Source organism: Salvelinus fontinalis, chromosome 18 (assembly GCF_029448725.1).
Source record: "Salvelinus fontinalis isolate EN_2023a chromosome 18, ASM2944872v1, whole genome shotgun sequence".
In the NCBI taxonomy this organism is placed as follows: domain Eukaryota; kingdom Metazoa; phylum Chordata; class Actinopteri; order Salmoniformes; family Salmonidae; genus Salvelinus; species Salvelinus fontinalis.
In genome coordinates, this window is record NC_074682.1 from 28,950,055 (window position 1) to 28,969,689 (window position 19,635).

The 19,635-nt window shown below is 46.7% G+C and overlaps 1 protein-coding gene across 1 annotated transcript in view; it reads right to left on the bottom strand.

Annotated features, from left to right (window-relative positions):
* The window catches only part of LOC129816011 (plasma membrane calcium-transporting ATPase 1-like), a 188,618-nt gene that overhangs the window by 21,467 nt on the left and 147,516 nt on the right, over positions 1-19,635 (bottom strand). The window contains exon 20 of the mRNA XM_055870207.1: positions 11,452-11,634. Within this exon, the coding sequence (XP_055726182.1) occupies positions 11,452-11,634 (183 nt within the window). The remainder of the gene's footprint in view (positions 1-11,451; positions 11,635-19,635) is intronic.

The window sequence follows — 19,635 nt, forward strand, 5'->3', positions numbered from 1 at the left end:
CCTCTCTCAGTCACCCTCTTCCTCCCATCCCTCCGTCCTCCACAGGAGAGAGAGAGAACGCTCTACTGCCTCTCTCAGTCACCCTCTTCCTCCCATCCCTCCGTCCTCCACAGGAGAGAGAGAGAGAACGCTCTACTGCCTCTCTCAGTCACCCTCTTCCTCCCATCCCTCCGTCCTCCACAGGAGAGAGAGAGAACGCTCTACTGCCTCTCTCAGTCACCCTCTTCCTCCCATCCCTCCGTCCTCCACAGGAGAGAGAGAGAACGCTCTACTGCCTCTCTGTCACCCTCTTCCTCCCATCCCTCCGTCCTCCACAGGAGAGAGAGAGAGAACGCTCTACTGCCTCTCTCAGTCACCCTCTTCCTCCCATCCCTCCGTCCTCCACAGGAGAGAGAGAGAGAACGCTCTACTGCCTCTCTCAGTCACCCTCTTCCTCCCATCCCTCCGTCCTCCACAGGAGAGAGAGAGAACGCTCTACTGCCTCTCTCAGTCACCCTCTTCCTCCCATCCCTCCGTCCTCCCCAGGAGAGAGAGAGAGAACGCTCTACTGCCTCTCTCAGTCACCCTCTTCCTCCCATCCCTCCGTCCTCCACAGGAGAGAGAGAGAACGCTCTACTGCCTCTCTCAGTCACCCTCTTCCTCCCATCCCTCCGTCCTCCCCAGGAGAGACAGAGGGAACGCTCTACTGCCTCTCTCAGTCACCCTCTTCCTCCCATCCCTCCGTCCTCCACAGGAGAGAGAGAGAGAACGCTCTACTGCCTCTCTCAGTCACCCTCTTCCTCCCATCCCTCCGTCCTCCACAGGAGAGAGAGAGAGAACGCTCTACTGCCTCTCTCAGTCTCCCTCTTTCTCCCATCCCTCCGTCCTCCACAGGAGAGAGAGAGAGAACGCTCTACTGCCTCTCTCAGTCACCCTCTTTCTCCCATCCCTCCGTCCTCCACAGGAGAGAGAGAGGGAACGCTCTACTGCCTCTCTCAGTCACCCTCTTCCTCCCATCCCTCCGTCCTCCACAGGAGAGAGAGAGAGAACGCTCTACTGCCTCTCTCAGTCACCCTCTTCCTCCCATCCCTCCGTCCTCCACAGGAGAGAGAGAGAACGCTCTACTGCCTCTCTCAGTCACCCTCTTCCTCCCATCCCTCCGTCCTCCACAGGAGAGAGAGAGAACGCTCTACTGCCTCTCTCAGTCACCCTCTTCCTCCCATCCCTCCGTCCTCCACAGGAGAGAGAGAGAGAACGCTCTACTGCCTCTCTCAGTCACCCTCTTCCTCCCATCCCTCCGTCCTCCACAGGAGAGAGAGAGAACGCTCTACTGCCTCTCTCAGTCACCCTCTTCCTCCCATCCCTCCGTCCTCCACAGGAGAGAGAGAGAGAACGCTCTACTGCCTCTCTCAGTCACCCTCTTTCTCCCATCCCTCCGTCCTCCACAGGAGAGAGAGAGAGAACGCTCTACTGCCTCTCTCAGTCACCCTCTTTCTCCCATCCCTCCGTCCTCCACAGGAGAGAGAGAGGGAACGCTCTACTGCCTCTCTCAGTCACCCTCTTCCTCCCATCCCTCCGTCCTCCACAGGAGAGAGAGAGAGAACGCTCTACTGCCTCTCTCAGTCACCCTCTTCCTCCCATCCCTCCGTCCTCCACAGGAGAGAGAGAGAGAACGCTCTACTGCCTCTCTCAGTCACCCTCTTCCTCCCATCCCTCCGTCCTCCACAGGAGAGAGAGAGAGAACGCTCTACTGCCTCTCTCAGTCACCCTCTTCCTCCCATCCCTCCGTCCTCCACAGGAGAGAGAGAGAGAACGCTCTACTGCCTCTCTCAGTCACCCTCTTCCTCCCATCCCTCCGTCCTCCACAGGAGAGAGAGAGAGAACGCTCTACTGCCTCTCTCAGTCACCCTCTTCCTCCCATCCCTCTGTCCTCCCCAGGAGAGAGAGAGAGAACGCTCTACTGCCTCTCTCAGTCACCCTCTTCCTCCCATCCCTCCGTCCTCCCCAGGAGAGACAGAGGGAACGCTCTACTGCCTCTCTCAGTCACCCTCTTCCTCCCATCCCTCCGTCCTCCCCAGGAGAGAGAGAACGCTCTACTGCCTCTCTCAGTCACCCTCTTTCTCCCATCCCTCCGTCCTCCACAGGAGAGAGAGAGAGAACGCTCTACTGCCTCTCTCAGTCACCCTCTTTCTCCCATCCCTCCGTCCTCCCCAGGAGAGAGAGAGGGAACGCTCTACTGCCTCTCTCAGTCACCCTCTTCCTCCCATCCCTCCGTCCTCCACAGGAGAGAGAGAGAGAACGCTCTACTGCCTCTCTCAGTCACCCTCTTCCTCCCATCCCTCCGTCCTCCACAGGAGAGAGAGAGAGAACGCTCTACTGCCTCTCTCAGTCACCCTCTTCCTCCCATCCCTCCGTCCTCCACAGGAGAGAGAGAGAGAACGCTCTACTGCCTCTCTCAGTCACCCTCTTCCTCCCATCCCTCCGTCCTCCACAGGAGAGAGAGAGAGAACGCTCTACTGCCTCTCTCAGTCACCCTCTTCCTCCCATCCCTCCGTCCTCCCCAGGAGAGAGAGAGAGAACGCTCTACTGCCTCTCTCAGTCACCCTCTTCCTCCCATCCCTCCGTCCTCCCCAGGAGAGACAGAGGGAACGCTCTACTGCCTCTCTCAGTCACCCTCTTCCTCCCATCCCTCCGTCCTCCCCAGGAGAGAGAGAGAGAACGCTCTACTGCCTCTCTCAGTCACCCTCTTTCTCCCATCCCTCCGTCCTCCACAGGAGAGAGAGAGAGAACGCTCTACTGCCTCTCTCAGTCACCCTCTTCCTCCCATCCCTCCGTCCTCCACAGGAGAGAGAGAGAGAACGCTCTACTGCCTCTCTCAGTCACCCTCTTCCTCCCATCCCTCCGTCCTCCACAGGAGAGAGAGAGAGAACGCTCTACTGCCTCTCTCAGTCACCCTCTTTCTCCCATCCCTCCGTCCTCCACAGGAGAGAGAGAGGGAACGCTCTACTGCCTCTCTCAGTCACCCTCTTCCTCCCATCCCTCCGTCCTCCACAGGAGAGAGAGAGAGAACGCTCTACTGCCTCTCTCAGTCACCCTCTTCCTCCCATCCCTCCGTCCTCCACAGGAGAGAGAGAGAGAACGCTCTACTGCCTCTCTCAGTCACCCTCTTCCTCCCATCCCTCCGTCCTCCACAGGAGAGAGAGAGAGAACGCTCTACTGCCTCTCTCAGTCACCCTCTTCCTCCCATCCCTCCGTCCTCCACAGGAGAGAGAGAGAGAGCGCTCTACTGCCTCTCTCAGTCACCCTCTTCCTCCCATCCCTCCGTCCTCCACAGGAGAGAGAGAGAGAACGCTCTACTGCCTCTCTCAGTCACCCTCTTCCTCCCATCCCTCCGTCCTCCACAGGAGAGAGAGAGAGAACGCTCTACTGCCTCTCTCAGTCACCCTCTTCCTCCCATCCCTCCGTCCTCCCCAGGAGAGAGAGAGAGAACGCTCTACTGCCTCTCTCAGTCACCCTCTTTCTCCCATCCCTCCGTCCTCCACAGGAGAGAGAGAGAACGCTCTACTGCCTCTCTCAGTCACCCTCTTCCTCCCATCCCTCCGTCCTCCACAGGAGAGAGAGAGAACGCTCTACTGCCTCTCTCAGTCACCCTCTTCCTCCCATCCCTCCGTCCTCCACAGGAGAGAGAGAGAACGCTCTACTGCCTCTCTCAGTCACCCTCTTCCTCCCATCCCTCCGTCCTCCACAGGAGAGAGAGAGAGAACGCTCTACTGCCTCTCTCAGTCACCCTCTTCCTCCCATCCCTCCGTCCTCCACAGGAGAGAGAGAGAACGCTCTACTGCCTCTCTCAGTCACCCTCTTCCTCCCATCCCTCCGTCCTCCCCAGGAGAGAGAGAGAGAACGCTCTACTGCCTCTCTCAGTCACCCTCTTCCTCCCATCCCTCCGTCCTCCACAGGAGAGAGAGAGAACGCTCTACTGCCTCTCTCAGTCACCCTCTTCCTCCCATCCCTCCGTCCTCCCCAGGAGAGACAGAGGGAACGCTCTACTGCCTCTCTCAGTCACCCTCTTCCTCCCATCCCTCCGTCCTCCACAGGAGAGAGAGAGAGAACGCTCTACTGCCTCTCTCAGTCACCCTCTTCCTCCCATCCCTCCGTCCTCCACAGGAGAGAGAGAGAGAACGCTCTACTGCCTCTCTCAGTCACCCTCTTTCTCCCATCCCTCCGTCCTCCACAGGAGAGAGAGAGAGAACGCTCTACTGCCTCTCTCAGTCACCCTCTTCCTCCCATCCCTCCGTCCTCCACAGGAGAGAGAGAGAGAACGCTCTACTGCTTCTCCTCTCAGCAATTCCTTTATCAGTGTGATAGAGGGAGGAGGGGGGAGATGAATAAGAACATTTGGCTGAGGAAGTTGAACGTCGGAATGGGAATAAAAATCTGGAGCAAACAAAATAAACGACCTTGGGAGAAACGAATAAGGAGCAGCAATTATGGCGTTGTGTTCCAATGAAGGAGGAAAATGTGTCAACATTAAAACATGTTAGTTAGTTCTAAATGTACACACAGTGTATGTAAATATACTGATAACAACACAGTCTAAAAACTACACATACAACAGAGATTCTAAACTAGTCTTATTGAACAGGGCATATGAAATACCACTAACATAACAAAGACAAAATGTATATCTATTATTCTGGTCAATCAAATCGAAAGTCTTTCCATCATCAAGCATTAGAGTTAATATATAATAGCAGAGGGAGAAAGGAGAGAGGGATAGAGAAGGAAGTAGAGATCAATCAATTCAAGAAGAGAGAAACAGAAAGAAACAGTGAGATAGAGAGAGTTGCATATTTCAATTGCAGAAGAGGGTAGAAGGTTAGTCAGTTACATGGTGCGCAAATAGTATATCCTTCTGGAGAGGGTGAAAGGATTAGAGAAAAAGAGACAGAAAGAAAGAGGTAGAAGAAAGAGAGAGAGGAAGAAGAAAGAGAGAGAGACAGAAAGACAGAGGAAGAAGAGAGAGAGAGAGACAGAAAAACAGAGGAAAAAGAAAGAGAGAGAGAGACAGAAAGACAGAGGAAGAAGAAAGAGAGAGAGAGGAAGAAGAAAGAGAGAGAGACAGAAAGACAGAGGAAGAAGAGAGAGAGAGAGACAGAAAAACAGAGGAAAAAGAAAGAGAGAGAGAGACAGAAAGACAGAGGAAGAAGAAAGAGAGAGAGGAAGAAGAAAGAGAGAGAGACAGAAAGACAGAGGAAGAAGAGAGAGAGAGAGACAGAAAGACAGAGGAAGAAGAGAGACAGAAAAACAGAGGAAAAAGAAAGAGAGAGAGAGACAGAAAGACAGAGGAAGAAGAAAGAGAGAGAGAGGAAGAAGAAAGAGAGAGAGACAGAAAGACAGAGGAAGAAGAGAGACAGAAAAACAGAGGAAAAAGAAAGAGAGAGAGAGGAAGAAGAAAGAGAGAGAGACAGAAAGACAGAGGAAGAAGAGAGAGAGAGAGACAGAAAGACAGAGGAAGAAGAGAGAGAGAGAGACAGAAAGACAGATGAAGAAGAGAGAGAGACAGAAAGACAGAGGAAGAAGAAAGAGAGAGAGAGACAGAAAGACAGAGGAAGAAAAGAGAGAGAGAGAGACAGACAGACAGAGGAAGAAGAGAGAGAGAGAGACAGAAAGACAGAGAAAGAAGAGAGAGAGACAAAGACAGAGGAAGAAGAGAGAGAGAGACAAAGACAGAGGAAGAAGAGAGAGAGAGAGACAGAAAGACAGAGGAAGAAGAAAGAGAGAGAGACAGAAAGACAGATGAAGAAGAAAGAGAGAGAGAGACAGAAAGACAGAGGAAGAAGAAAGAGAGAGAGAGACAGAAAGACATAGGAAGAAGAAAGAGAGAGAGAGGAAGAAGAAAGAGAGAGAGACAGAAAGACAGAGCAAGAAGAGAGAGAGAGAGACAGAAAGACAGACGAAGAAGAGAAAGAGACAGAAAGACAGAGGAAGAAGAAAGAGAGAGAGAGAGACAGAAAGACAGAGGAAGAAAAAAGAGAGAGAGACAGACAGACAGAGGAAGAAGAGAGAGAGACAGAAAGACAGAGGAAGAAGAGAGAGAGAGACAAAGAAAGAGGAAGAAGAGAGAGAGAGACAAAGACAGAGGAAGAAGAGAGAGAGACAAAGACAGAGGAAGAAGAGAGAGAGAGAGACAAAGACAGAGGAAGAAGAAAGAGAGAGAGAGAGACAGAAAGACAGAGGAAGAAGAGAGAGAGAGAGACAGAAAGACAGAGGAAGAAGAGAGAGAGAGAGACAAAGACAGAGGAAGAAGAAAGAGAGAGAGACAGAAAGACAGAGGAAGAAGAGAGAGAGAAACAGAAAGACAGAGGAAGAAGAAAGAGAGAGAGACAGAAAAACAGAGGAAGAAGAAAGAGAGAGACGGAAAGACAGAGGAAGAAGAGAGAGCACAGATATAGGACTGGAGACCGTCACAGGGATGAAAGAGTTAAAAATGAGACGTTACTGTAGACCTCGCAGACTGAGAAAGACTCCATTTAGGAAAAGCCTGAACTCTTTTTGAACCACCGCATGAGACGGACATATACGTTTACATCTAAATAACAACACAACAAACAAATCATCCTCCGCCCACTCTACAGGGGTTTTACTGCAGGCAGTATGTTGTTTCAGCATTAGCCATGGCTGATGCCCATATGATGCCCATATGGAGACAGAGGAATAGCCTCTGGACATGCTAACACTATGATCGTTTATTCCTGTAGGAGGGGAACCAAAGCTCGCCTTCTGGAAATGTCTCTTTAAGCCCACTTTATTGTAGCGCCACGGCCTAAGAATTCTGCCCACCCACACACACACACAGTACACCTGTCTCTCAGCAGAAAGGACCCAACCTGGCTGATGCGTCACCCATTGTAGGGGAGAATGGGTCATTCCAAAAACATAGAGCGAGAGGAGGTCACCTTGTGGAGACAGGAGTTGACGGGTGTGTGTGTCCCACTACATAAAGCAACTGGAGTAGAGGTCGACCGATTATGATTTTTCAACGCCGATACCGATACCGATTATTGGAGGACCAAAAAAGCCGATAGTGATTAATCGGCCGATTTATTTTATTTTATTTGTAATAATGACAATTACAACAATACTGAATGAACACTTATTTTAATTTAATATAATACATCAATAAAATCAATTTAGCCTCAAGTAAATAATGAAACATGTTCAATTTGGTTTAATAATGCAAAAACAAAGTGTTGGAGAAGAAAGTAAAAGTGCAATATGTGCCATGTAAGAAAGCTAACGTTTAAGTTCCTTGCTCAGAACATGAATATGAATATGAAAGCTGGTGGTTCCTTTTAACATGCGTCTTCAATATTCCCAGGTAAAAAGTTTTAGGTTGTAGTTATTATAGGAATTATAGGACTATTTCTCTCTATACGATTTGTATTTCATATACCTTTGACTATTGGATGTTCTTATAGACACTTTAGTATTGCCAGTGTAACAGTATAGCTTCCGTCCCTCTCCTCGCTCCTACCTGGGCTCGAACCAGGAACACATCGACAACAGCCACCCTCGAACAGCGATACCCATGCAGAGCAAGGGGAACAACTACTCCAAGTCTCAGAGCGAGTGACGTTTGAAACGCTATTAGCGCGCACCCCGCTAACTAGCTAGCCATTTCACATCGGTTACACCAGCCTAATCTCGGAAATTGATATGCTTGAAGAATTGCGAAGAGCTGCTGGCAAACGCACGAAAGTGCTGTTTGAATGAATGCTTACGAGCGTGCTGCTGCCTACCACCACTCAGTCAGACTGCTCTATCAAATATCAAATCATACACTTAATTATAACATAATAACACACAGAAATACGAGCCTTAGGTCATTAATATGGTCAAATCCGGAAACTATAATCTCGAAAACAAAACATTTATTCTTTCAGTGAAATATGGAACCGTTCCGTATTTTATCTAACGGGTGGCATCCATAAGTCTAAATATTCCTGTTACATTGCACAACTTCCAATGTTATGTCATATTTACGTAACATTCTGGCAAATTAGTTCGCAATGAGCCAGGTGGCCCAAACTGTTGCATATACCCTGACTCTGCGTGCAATGAACGCAAGAGAAGTGACATAATTTCACCTGGTTAATATTGCCTGCTAACCTGGATTTCTTTGAGCTAAATATGCAGGTTTAAAAAAATATATACTTCTGTGTATTGATTTTAAGAAAGGCATTGATGTTTATGGTTAGGTACAGTCGTGCAACGATTGTGCTTTTTTCGCAAATGCGCTTTTGTTAAATCATCCCCCGTTTGGCGAAGTTGGCTGTCTTTGTTAGGAAGAAATAGTCTTCACACAGTTCGCAACGAGCCAGGCGGCCCTAACTGCTGCATAGACCCTGACTCTGTTGCAAGAGACGTGACACCATTTCCCTAGTTAAAAGAAATTAATGTTAGCAGGCAATATTAACTAAATATGCAGGTTTAAAAATATAGCATCTCAGAGTACGAGCGCTGATCTAGGATGAGCTCCCCTCTATCCGTATGAACGTATTAATTGTGATCAAAAAGGCAGAACTGATCCTAGACCAGCACTCCTACCCGGCAATGTTCGATACATACGGCTCCTGGCTTCTCATCTCCCTCTTATATTACCCATCTGGATCCTTACTCCCAACCCACTATTGTAGGATTTACTGATATATAATTACTGGATCCCGTAAGTAGTGAAATGTTACAGACAGAAGAGACAGAGCAGAGGTGACACTGACAGGAAATCAAACCAGATCCATCAGACCGTGTGTCACAGTCCCATTGTCAGGTTGTCATGAGGCCGCATTTCCCTCAGACAGCAACACCCACCAGTCTGTCTTCACAGGAGACAGCAGCAGAGACATTTACGTCCCAGTCATTTAGGGAAAACTTGAAACTCTTATGTCTCAGAGAGACTTAGAATGACTGCATTCAAACAGAGAGTCTGAAACAACCACATAAGACCATGTAAGATCTTCTAAAAATACATACAGTACCAGTCAAAAGTTTGGACACCTACTCATTCAAGGGTTTTTCTTTATTTAAACTATTTCACTACTAGTATGTTCAGAGGTGTCCAGACTTTTGACTGGTACTGTATATATACACGCACACAAAATACACACGCACGCACACAAATCATGGGCATTAATATGGAATTGCTAGAGACGTTACCCAGTTGTTCGTGCGATTAGTTTGATATTTACGGACACAACCTAGTCATTCGTTCTTTATGTTCCGTTGACATGCCTGCTGGCAATGTTCTTATCCCTTGCTTGCTAGCTAGCCAGCTGGCTTCGGATAACACAGGCACAACCTCTGCAGCTATAATAACAGCAAAATAGCTGTTTTCTATTGCCATTTCGAAAGATCCATAACAATGAGCTGATAATGGCCGATTTTTCCTGGCATAGCTAGAAAAGTTTACCTTCTCATCAGGACACTCATCAACACTGACTGTTAATTGCAATGAGATCACAATGTATATAAAACACTAGGCTAGAAGATATCTAAATTGTTTGTTTTTAGCAAACCTTCCAACATGACAACCAAATTCTAAAATACCAGTTGCTGAAAACAGCTGGTGAAACTAAAAACATGTGGGAGGATTTTACAGCTTTAGTGGCAGAGGGGACCAGAGTAAACCATGTTCATCACTCACCACGTTAGATCATCAGATGCTCAAAAAAAAAAGATGTCTCTGCAAAAACAAATCAACGCTAGCTAGCTAAGTTTTTTTCGTCATTGGACTTGTGTTTACAATGTATCCAATGTCAGTTTGTGTGGTTGTTGGTTTAGCTTTCTGTAACTTTCTGTAGCAAGAACAGTCTGCATGTGTAGGCGCATATTGCGTCATGATTTCAAGATGTCCCGATATCTTTTCCAATTAACCCAATATATTTTCCAACTGTCTTGTTATCTGGTTTTAATGTCTATTCTAGAATGCCCTCCCAGCCAATCAGAAACGAGTATTCAACAATGCTGTGGTATAAACATAAACACATATACACCAATAAAAGCCCAGTAACAGTTATCAAAACAGTCATGGTAAAAAAAAGAGGTCCTCTTCTTCTATTTGAAAGGACCACTACACCTAGAGAACAGACCGATCCTCAAGAGGGAGTATCTCTGCTCTTATGGTCTTGAAGACCTTCTGTAGGTCTTCTCCCCTGTTCACTTCTTGTTTCTGAAAAGCATGGGGAGAGGGAGGAGGGGATGGATGGGGAGATGGGGGAGAGGGAGGGAAGGAGGGATAGAGAAAGGGAGAGGAGTACCCAATGCTCTCAACACCATTTAGATGGTCTTCTCCTCCTACAGTATACCTGTGAAACCCCTGGACAGGACTGGAAGAAAGCGAGGGAGATAGAGGGAGAGATGGGGGATATAAATAATAATGGTATTTGAGGACCCCCCGGTGCGTACCAGACTGGTGAGGGTATTTGCGGACCCCCCGGTGCGTACCAGACTGGTGATGATATTTGAGGACCCCCGGTACGTACCAGACTGGTGATGGTATTTGAGGACCCCCCGGTATGTACCAGACTGGTGATGGTATTTGAGGACCCCCCGGTGCGTACCAGACTGGTGATGGTATTTGAGGACACCCCGGTACGTACCAGACTGGTGATGGTATTTGAGGACCCCCCGGTGCGTACCAGACTGGTGATGGTATTTGAGGACCCCCCGGTGCGTACCAGACTGGTGATGATATTTGAGGACCCCCCGGTACGTACCAGACTGGTGATGGTATTTGAGGACCCCCCGGTACGTACCAGACTGGTGATGGTATTTGAGGACCCCCCGGTACGTACCAGACTGGTGATGGTATTTGAGGACCCCCCGGTGCGTACCAGACTGGTGATGGTATTTGAGGACCCCTCGGTACGTACCAGACTGGTGATGGTATTTGAGGACCCCCCGGTACGTACCAGACTGGTGATGGTATTTGAGGACCCCCCGGTGCGTACCAGACTGGTGATGGTATTTGAGGACCCCTCGGTACGTACCAGACTGGTGATGGTATTTGAGGACCCCCGGTGAGTACCAGACTGGTGATGGTATTTGAGGACCCCCCGGTGCGTACCAGACTGGTGATGGTATTTGAGGACCCCCCGGTACGTACCAGACTGGTGATGGTATTTGAGGACCCCCCGGTGCGTACCAGACTGGTGATGGTATTTGAGGACCCCTCGGTACGTACCAGACTGGTGATGGTATTTGAGGACCCCCCGGTACGTACCAGACTGGTGATGGTATTTGAGGACCCCCCGGTGCGTACCAGACTGGTGATGGTATTTGAGGACCCCTCGGTACGTACCAGACTGGTGATGGTATTTGAGGACCCCCGGTGAGTACCAGACTGGTGATGGAATTTGAGGACCCCCCGGTGAGTACCAGACTGGTGATGGTATTTGAGGACCCCCCGGTGCATACCTGAGTCTGGATGCGGTTGAGGCCCCTGAACCAGAGGACCTGACCTCTACGGAGCTCCATCTCAGCGTGGTCGATCTCATCGTCCCCCTCGTTCATCTCGTTTTCGGGGACATCCTCCTTATGGGTGCCGTGGCCAGCCTCCTTTAGGAACTTCAGGTGGTGGGTGGGGATGGCTGAGATAAGCTGGAGTAGAGAGAAAAACCATGAGAAGCTTTCTATATCTTTTTTTCAATTTTTGTGGAGTGGTTGAAAAACAAGTTTTAATGACTCCAACCTAAGTGTATGTAAACTTCCGACTTCAACTGTGTGTTTAGTTATATATATATATATATACAGTGGGGAGAACAAGTGTTTGATACACTGCCGATTTTGCAGGTTTTCCTACTTACAAAGCATGTAAGACAGAATCTAAAGGTTTCTGTACCAAATATTAAGTTTTGCTTTTCTGATGTATCAAATACTTATGTCATGCAAAAAATGCAAATTAATTACTTAAAAATCATACAATGTGATTTTCTGGATTTTTGTTTTAGATTTCATCTCTCACAGGTGAAGTGTACCTATGATAAAAATTACAGACCTCTACATGCTTTGTAAGTAGGAAAACCTGCAAAATCGGCAGTGTATCAAATACTTGTTCTCCCCACTGTATATATATACGCACAAACACTACATGACCAAAAGTATGTAGACACTTCCTCTCGAACATCTCATTCAAAAATCATCTCATTCCAAAATCATGAGGTCAGGGTTCTGTGGCTGAATATACAGTATATAGATGTATAGAACATTTCTGGGCAGAACTGAAAAAGCGTGTGCGAGCAAGGAGGCCTTCAAACCTGACTCAGTTACACCAGCTCTGTCAGGAGGAATGGGCCAAAATTCACCCAATTTATTGTGGGAAGCTTGTGGAAGGCTACCCGAAACATTTGACCCAAGTTAAACAATTTAAAAGGCAATGCTAACAAATACTAATTGAGTATATGTAAACTTCTGACCAGCTGGGAATGTGATGAAAGAAATAAAAGCTGAAATAAATAATTCTCTACAATTTCTCTGACATTTCACTAGGATTAAATGTCAGGAGTTGTGAAAAACTGAGTTTAAATGCATGAAAAACTGAGTTTAAATGCATTTGGCTAAGGTGTATGTAAACTTCCGACTTCAATATACACTGCTCAAAAAAATAAAGGGAAAACTAAAATAACACATCCTAGATCTGAATGAATGAAATATTCGTATTAAATACTTTTTTCTTTACATAGTTGAATGTGCTGACAACAAAATCACACAAAAATGATCAATGGAAATCAAATATATCAACCCATGGAGGTCTGGATTTGGAGTCACGCTCAAAATTAAAGTGGAAAACCACACTACAGGCTGATCCAACTTTGATGTAATGTCCTTAAAACAAGTCAAAATGAGGCTCAGTAGTGTGTGTGGCCTCCACGTGCCTGTATGACCTCCCTACAACGCCTGGGCATGCTCCTGATGAGGTGGCGGATGGTCTCCTGAGGGATCTCCTCCGGGACCTGGACTAAAGCATCCTCCAACTCCTGGACAGTCTGTGGTGCAACGTGGCGTTGGTGGATGGAGCGAGACATGACGTCCCAGATGTGCTCAATTGGATTCAGGTCTGGGGAACCGGCGGGCCAGTCCATAGCATCAATGCCTTCCTCTTGCAGGAACTGCTGACACACTCCAACCACATGAGGTCTAGCATTGTCTTGCATTAGGAGGAACCCAGGGCCAACCGCACCAGCATATGGTCTCACAAGGGGTCTGAGGATCTCATCTCGGTACCTAATGGCAGTCAGGCTACCTCTGGCGAGCACATGGAGGGCTGTGCGGCCCCCCAAAGAAATGCCACCCCACACCATGACTGACCCACCGCCAAACCGGTCATGCTGGAGGATGTTGCAGGCAGCAGAACGTTCTCCACGGCGTCTCCAGACAATGTCACGTCTGTCACGTGCTCAGTGTGAATCTGCTTTCATCTGTGAAGAGCACAGGTCGCCAGTGGCGAATTTGCCAATCTTGGTGTTCTCTGGCAAATGCCAAACGTCCTGCACGGTGTTGGGCTGTAAGCACAACCCCCACCTGTGGACGTCGGGCCCTCATACCACCCTCATGGAGTCTGTTTCTGACCGTTTGAGCAGACACATGCACATTTGTGGCCTGCTGGAGGTCATTTTGCAGGGCTCTGGCAGTGCTCCTCCTGCTCCTCCTTGCACAAAGGCGGAGGTAGCGGTCCTGCTGCTGGGTTGTTGCCCTCCTACGGCCTCCTCCACGTCTCCTGATGTACTGGCCTGTCTCCTGGTAGCGCCTCCATGCTCTGGACACAAATTTGAAGGGGTATCCACATATTTACAAAGGTTAGTGGATTTGGCTATTTCAGCCACACCCGTTGTTGACAGGTGTATAAAATTGAGCACACAGCAATGCAATCTCCGTAGACAAACAATGACAGTAGAATAGGGAGGACCTTTTATACCATCATAAGAAGGTTAATGTCCATTCTAGTATTCCTAATTCTATGTCTGCAGTATACTATTAAAGAGCTCTGACCTGAAATGAACACCTCATCTGATATATATGTAAAAGCTCCAGTGGTTTTTTCTCACATCATATTTCTTGGCAGGCTATTACATGCATTAATAACTCTCCATGTGAACTTATATCGGTTCACTAACTCATAATTAAATTAAATTCATGCTTTGAAATGAATTAATTCAGTCCACGCCCTGTAGTTCTATCAGTGATTAGTTCACCTTATCAATTCCCTTCAGGATCTGAAGTGAATACAGAGATCCTATCAAATGACTATAATTCTATGGTGTTGAATAGAGAATAGAGACTATTGAATGGTTCTATTTAACTATGTGGGGGCCAATCAGTTTTTCCTCATGTGAATGTTTCTAAGGCCTGGATTGGCTGAGCAGAGAGTTGGACAAACCAGAATGCTCTAACACTGAACCCAAAGAACTGAGGTTACAAACCAAATGTCACCCTATTCCCTATATAGTGCACCACATAGAGAGGGAACAGGGTGCCATTTGGGATGCAGCCTGAAATAAACTGTGGTGTCAGTAAAATGATGGCAAACTTTCTTCCTGTACCATTTCTTGGGGTGGACGTATAGATACTATGGTAATGTGGTGCTGTGTGTATGTTAGGTTCTCTTGTCTGCATTTCGAACACGGTATACTTATGTAATGCTTTAGCAGTAGCTAATGGGGAACCTAATAAAAAAAATACTACTAAATACTTCAAATTCATTTAGTCACCTCTGAAATATTATGCTTTCAAAAACTCCCATACACACAAGCAAGCGCACACACACACACAGCTCTGCAGTATACTATTTTAAAGAGCTCTGACCTGAAATTAAGACCTCGTCTGACCTATATGTAAATGTGCCAGTGTTCTTATTTCTTGGCAGGCATTAATAACTCTTCATTTGAACCTATATTCAGTTCACTAACTCATAATTAAATTCATGGTTTGAAATGAGTTAATTCAGTCAATGTCCTCTAGTTTGCCCAGTGATTAGTTTGCCTTATCAATTCCCTTCAGGATCTGAAGTTAATGCAAGGTCATTTCTCAGGCCCAGACTAAAGTCAGGGTTGAACACAGACATACTATTAAATGACTGTAATTCTATGGTGTTGCGAGCATGGAGATACACACACGTTATTTATCAATAACAGCTGGTGCGCAATGTCTAATATTAAGGTAGTCTCAAGGTATTTCTCGCCTGAGGAAGAGTACCTCATGATAAGCTGTAGACCACACTATCTACCAAGAGAGTTTTCAGCAATATTTTTCGTAGTCGTCTATTTACCACCACAAACCGACTCTGGCACTAAGAACTCACTCAACGAGCTGTATAAGGCCATAAGCAAACAAGAAAATGCTCATCCAGAAGCGGTGCTGTCACATGTGCAACCAGAGGGAAAAAAACTCTAGACCACCTTTACTCCACATACATAGCTCTCCCTCGCCCTCTATCCTCCTGAATCCTGCTTACAAGTAAAAACTAAAGCAGGAAGTACCAGTGACTCGCTCAATACGGAAGTGGTCAGATGACTTGGATGCTACGTCACATGACTGTTTTTCTAGCACAGACTGAGAAATGTTCCGGGATTCATCCAATGGCATTGAGGAGTATACCACCAGCTTCATCAATAAGTGCTTCGATGACGTCATCCCCACAGTGACCATACGTACATATCCCAACCAGAAGCCATGGATTACAGCCAAAATCGCACGGAGTTAACTTCTTCGGGGCAGGGGGCAGCATTTTCACTTTTGGATAAATTGCATGCCCAAATTCAACTGCCTGCTACTCATCCCCAGAATATAAGATATGCATATTATTAGTAGATTTGGATAGAAAACACCCTGAAGTTTCTAAAACTGTTTGAATCATGTCTGTGAGAATAACAGAACTTATATAGCAGGCAAAACCCCGAGGACAAACCATTCAGAATTTTTATTTTTTGGGGGTCACTGTCTTTTCAATGAGTTTTCATTGAGACACCAGATTTCTAAGGGACTTGTTTGCAGTTCCTACCGCTTCCACTGGATGTCACCAGTCCTTGGAAATCGGTTGAGGTTATTCATTTGTGTAATGAAGAAGTAAGACAATCGTAAATGAGGGGCACATGAAGTAAATTGTTTGAGAGAGGCACGTTACCAAAAATGTTGCGTCAGTTTGTTTTCTTTTTGTATTGAACACAGATCATCCCGTCTTCAAATTGATCGATTATTAACGTTTAAAAATACCTAACGTTGTATTACAAAAGTAGTTTGAAATGTTTTGGTAAAGTTTACATGTAACTTTTGATATATTTTGTAGTGACGTTTCTCAAGTTGGAAGCTGTGTTTTTCTGGATGAAACGCGCCAAATAAATTTACATTTTGGATATATATCGACGGAATTAATCGAACAAAAGGACCATTTGTGATGTTTATGGGACATATTGGAGTGCAAACAAAATAATTTCGTCAAAGGTAAGTCATGATTTATATTTCATTTCTGCGTTTTGTGTCGTGCCTGCAGTGTTGAAATATGCTACTCTCTTTGTTTACTGTTGTGCTATCATCAGATAATAGCATCTTATGCTTTCGCCGAAAAGCCTTGTTGAAATCTGACATGTTGGCTGGATTCACAACGAGTGTAGCTTTAATTTGGTATCTTACATGTGTGATTTAATGAAAGTTTTTTTTTTTTTAATCATTTTATTTGAATATGGCTTGCTGTATTTTCCCTGGCTATACGGCCCCCCGCCAAAAAAGTTATACAGCTGCACCATTGAGGGCATCCTGACCGGTTGCTTCACCGCCTGCTCGGCGACCGTAAGGCCCTAGTGCGAATGGCCCAGTACATCACTGGGGCCAAGCTTCCTGCCATCCAGGACCTATATACTAGGCGTGTCTGAGGAAGGCTCAATTCTTCGAAGAGTCCAGTCACCCAAGTCATAGACTGTTCTCTCTGTTCCCGCACGGAAACCGGTACCGGAGCGACAAGACTACTGAACAATTAATCAAATGGCCACCCGGACTATTTGAATTGATATTCCCCCTGTAACGATACTCTAAATCCTCCTCCTCCTCAGACGAGGAGAGGAGAGAGGGATCTGAAGACCAATGTGCAGCGAGGTATGATGACATGATTTATTTAAGACACGACAAAACAACAAACACGACGTAGACAGAAAACGAACTATACTTGAATCAACTACAAAACAAATAAACGATGAAAACAGACCTGGACACGAACTTACATATAACGTGAAGAACGCACGAACAGGTACACGACTACAAACAAACGCTACAGTCCCGTGTGGCACGAACATACATACTGACACAGGAGACAACCACCCACAAACAAACAGTGTGAAAACACCTACCTTAATATGGCTCTCAATCAGAGGAAATGAAAACCACCTGCCTCTAATTGAGAGCGATATCAGGTCACCCTTAAACCAACATAGAAACAGAAAACTTAGACTGCCCACCCAAACTCACGTCCTGACCAGCTAACACATACACAAACTAACAGAAAACAGGTCAGGAACGTGACACCCCCCCTTTGTTTTTACACTGCTGCTACTCACCGTTTATTACCCATGCATAGTCACTTTACCCCTACCTACATGTACATATTACCTCAACTAACCTGTACCCCTGCACATTGACTCAGTACCGGTACCCCCTGTACATTATTGTAATTATATATTTTTTCTTAACTCTATTTTCTTAAAACTGCATTGTTGGTTAAGGGCTTGTAAGTAAGCATTTCACGCTATTCGGCACATTTGACAAATACAATTTTAAGTGATTTGATGACTATTTCTATTAAATAGTTCTTCTTAATTCTGTGTTTGCCAGTTTTTCCTCATGTGACTGTTACGAACACCTGGATTGGCTAAGCAGACAGTTGCCTAACCAGCATGCCACAGCACTGAACCCAACAGACTGAGGCTGCAGCCCAAATATCACCCTATTCCCTATATAGTGCATTGGATAAAACAAACTGTGGTGTCGGGAGAAGGATGGTAACCTCCCTTGCTGTACCATTCCTTGGGGTGGAGGTATAGATACTGATGTGTGTGTGTTATGTTTCGTCTGCATTTCACACATGGGACACTTATGTGACAAGTCATGATGACTCAGAATTCATTTAGTCACCTCTGAATGGTTATGCTGTCAAAGACACCCACACACACAACCGCACACACACTCACTGGAGGCCATCATCCTAGATGTAATGTTATAGGTTGATACAGGGAGACTGACAGTAGCTTGTTCTACCTGGTTGATAGAGATCTCTATCAATTCAATTCAATTCAAGGGGCTTTATTCGCATGGGAAACAAACTCAGCAAAAAAAGAAATGTCCCCTTTTCAGGACCCTGTCTTTCAAATATAATTCGTAAAAATCCAAATAACTTCACAGATCTTCATTGTAAAGGGTTTAAACACTGTTTCCCAGGCTTGTTCAATGAACCATAGACAATTAATAAACATGCACCTGTGGAACGGTCGTTAAGACTAACAGATTACAGACGATATGCAATTAAGGTCACAGTTATGAAAACTTAGGACACTAAAGAGGCCTTTCTACTGACTCTGAAAAACACCAAAAGAAATATGCCCAGTGTCCCTGCTGATCTGCGTGAACGTGCCTAGGCATGCTGTAAGGCATGAGGCCAGGGCAATAAATTGCAATGTCCGTATTGTGAGACGCCTAAGACAGAGCTACAGGGAGACAGGACGGACAGCTGATCGTCCTCGCAGTGGCAGACCACGTGTAACAGCTGCACAGGATCGGTACATCCGAACATCACACCTACGGGACAGGTACAGGAAGGCAACAACAACTGCCCGAGTTACACCAGGAACACACAATCCCTCCATCAGTGCTCAGACTGTCCGCAAAAGGCTGAGAGATGCTGGACTGAGGGCTTGTAGGCCTGTTGTAAGGAAGGTCCTCACCAGACATCACCGGCAACAACGTCATCTATGGGCACAAGCTCACCGTTGCTGAACCAGACAGGACTGGCAAAAAGTGCTCTTCACTGACGAGTCGCGGTTTTGTCTCACCTGGGGTGATGGTCGGATTTGCGTTTATAGTGAAAGGAATTAGCGTTACACCAAGGCCTGTACTCTGGAGCGGGATCGATTTGGAGCTGGAGGGTCCGTCATGGTCTGGGGCGGTGTGTCACATCATCATCGGACTGAGCTTGTTGTCATTGCAGGCAATCTAAACGCTGTGCATTACAGGGAAGACATCCTCTTCCCTCATGTGGTACCCTTCCTGCAGGCTCATCCTGACATGACCCTTCAGCATGACAATGCCACCAGCCATACTGTTCGTTCTGTCCCTTCCGTCTTCAAGAGAGCGAGAGTTGCACCCCTTCTGAAAAAACCTACACTCGATCCCTCCGATGTCAACAACTACAGACCAGTATCCCTTCTTTCTTTTCTCTCCAAAACTCTTGAACGTGCCGTCCTTGGCCAGCTCTCCTGCTATCTCTCTCAGAATGACCTTCTTGATCCAAATCAGTCAGGTTTCAAGACCAGTCACTCAACTGAGACTGCTCTTCTCTGTATCACGGAGGCGCTCCGCACTGCTAAAGCTAACTCTCTTTCCTCTGCTCTCATCCTTCTAGAC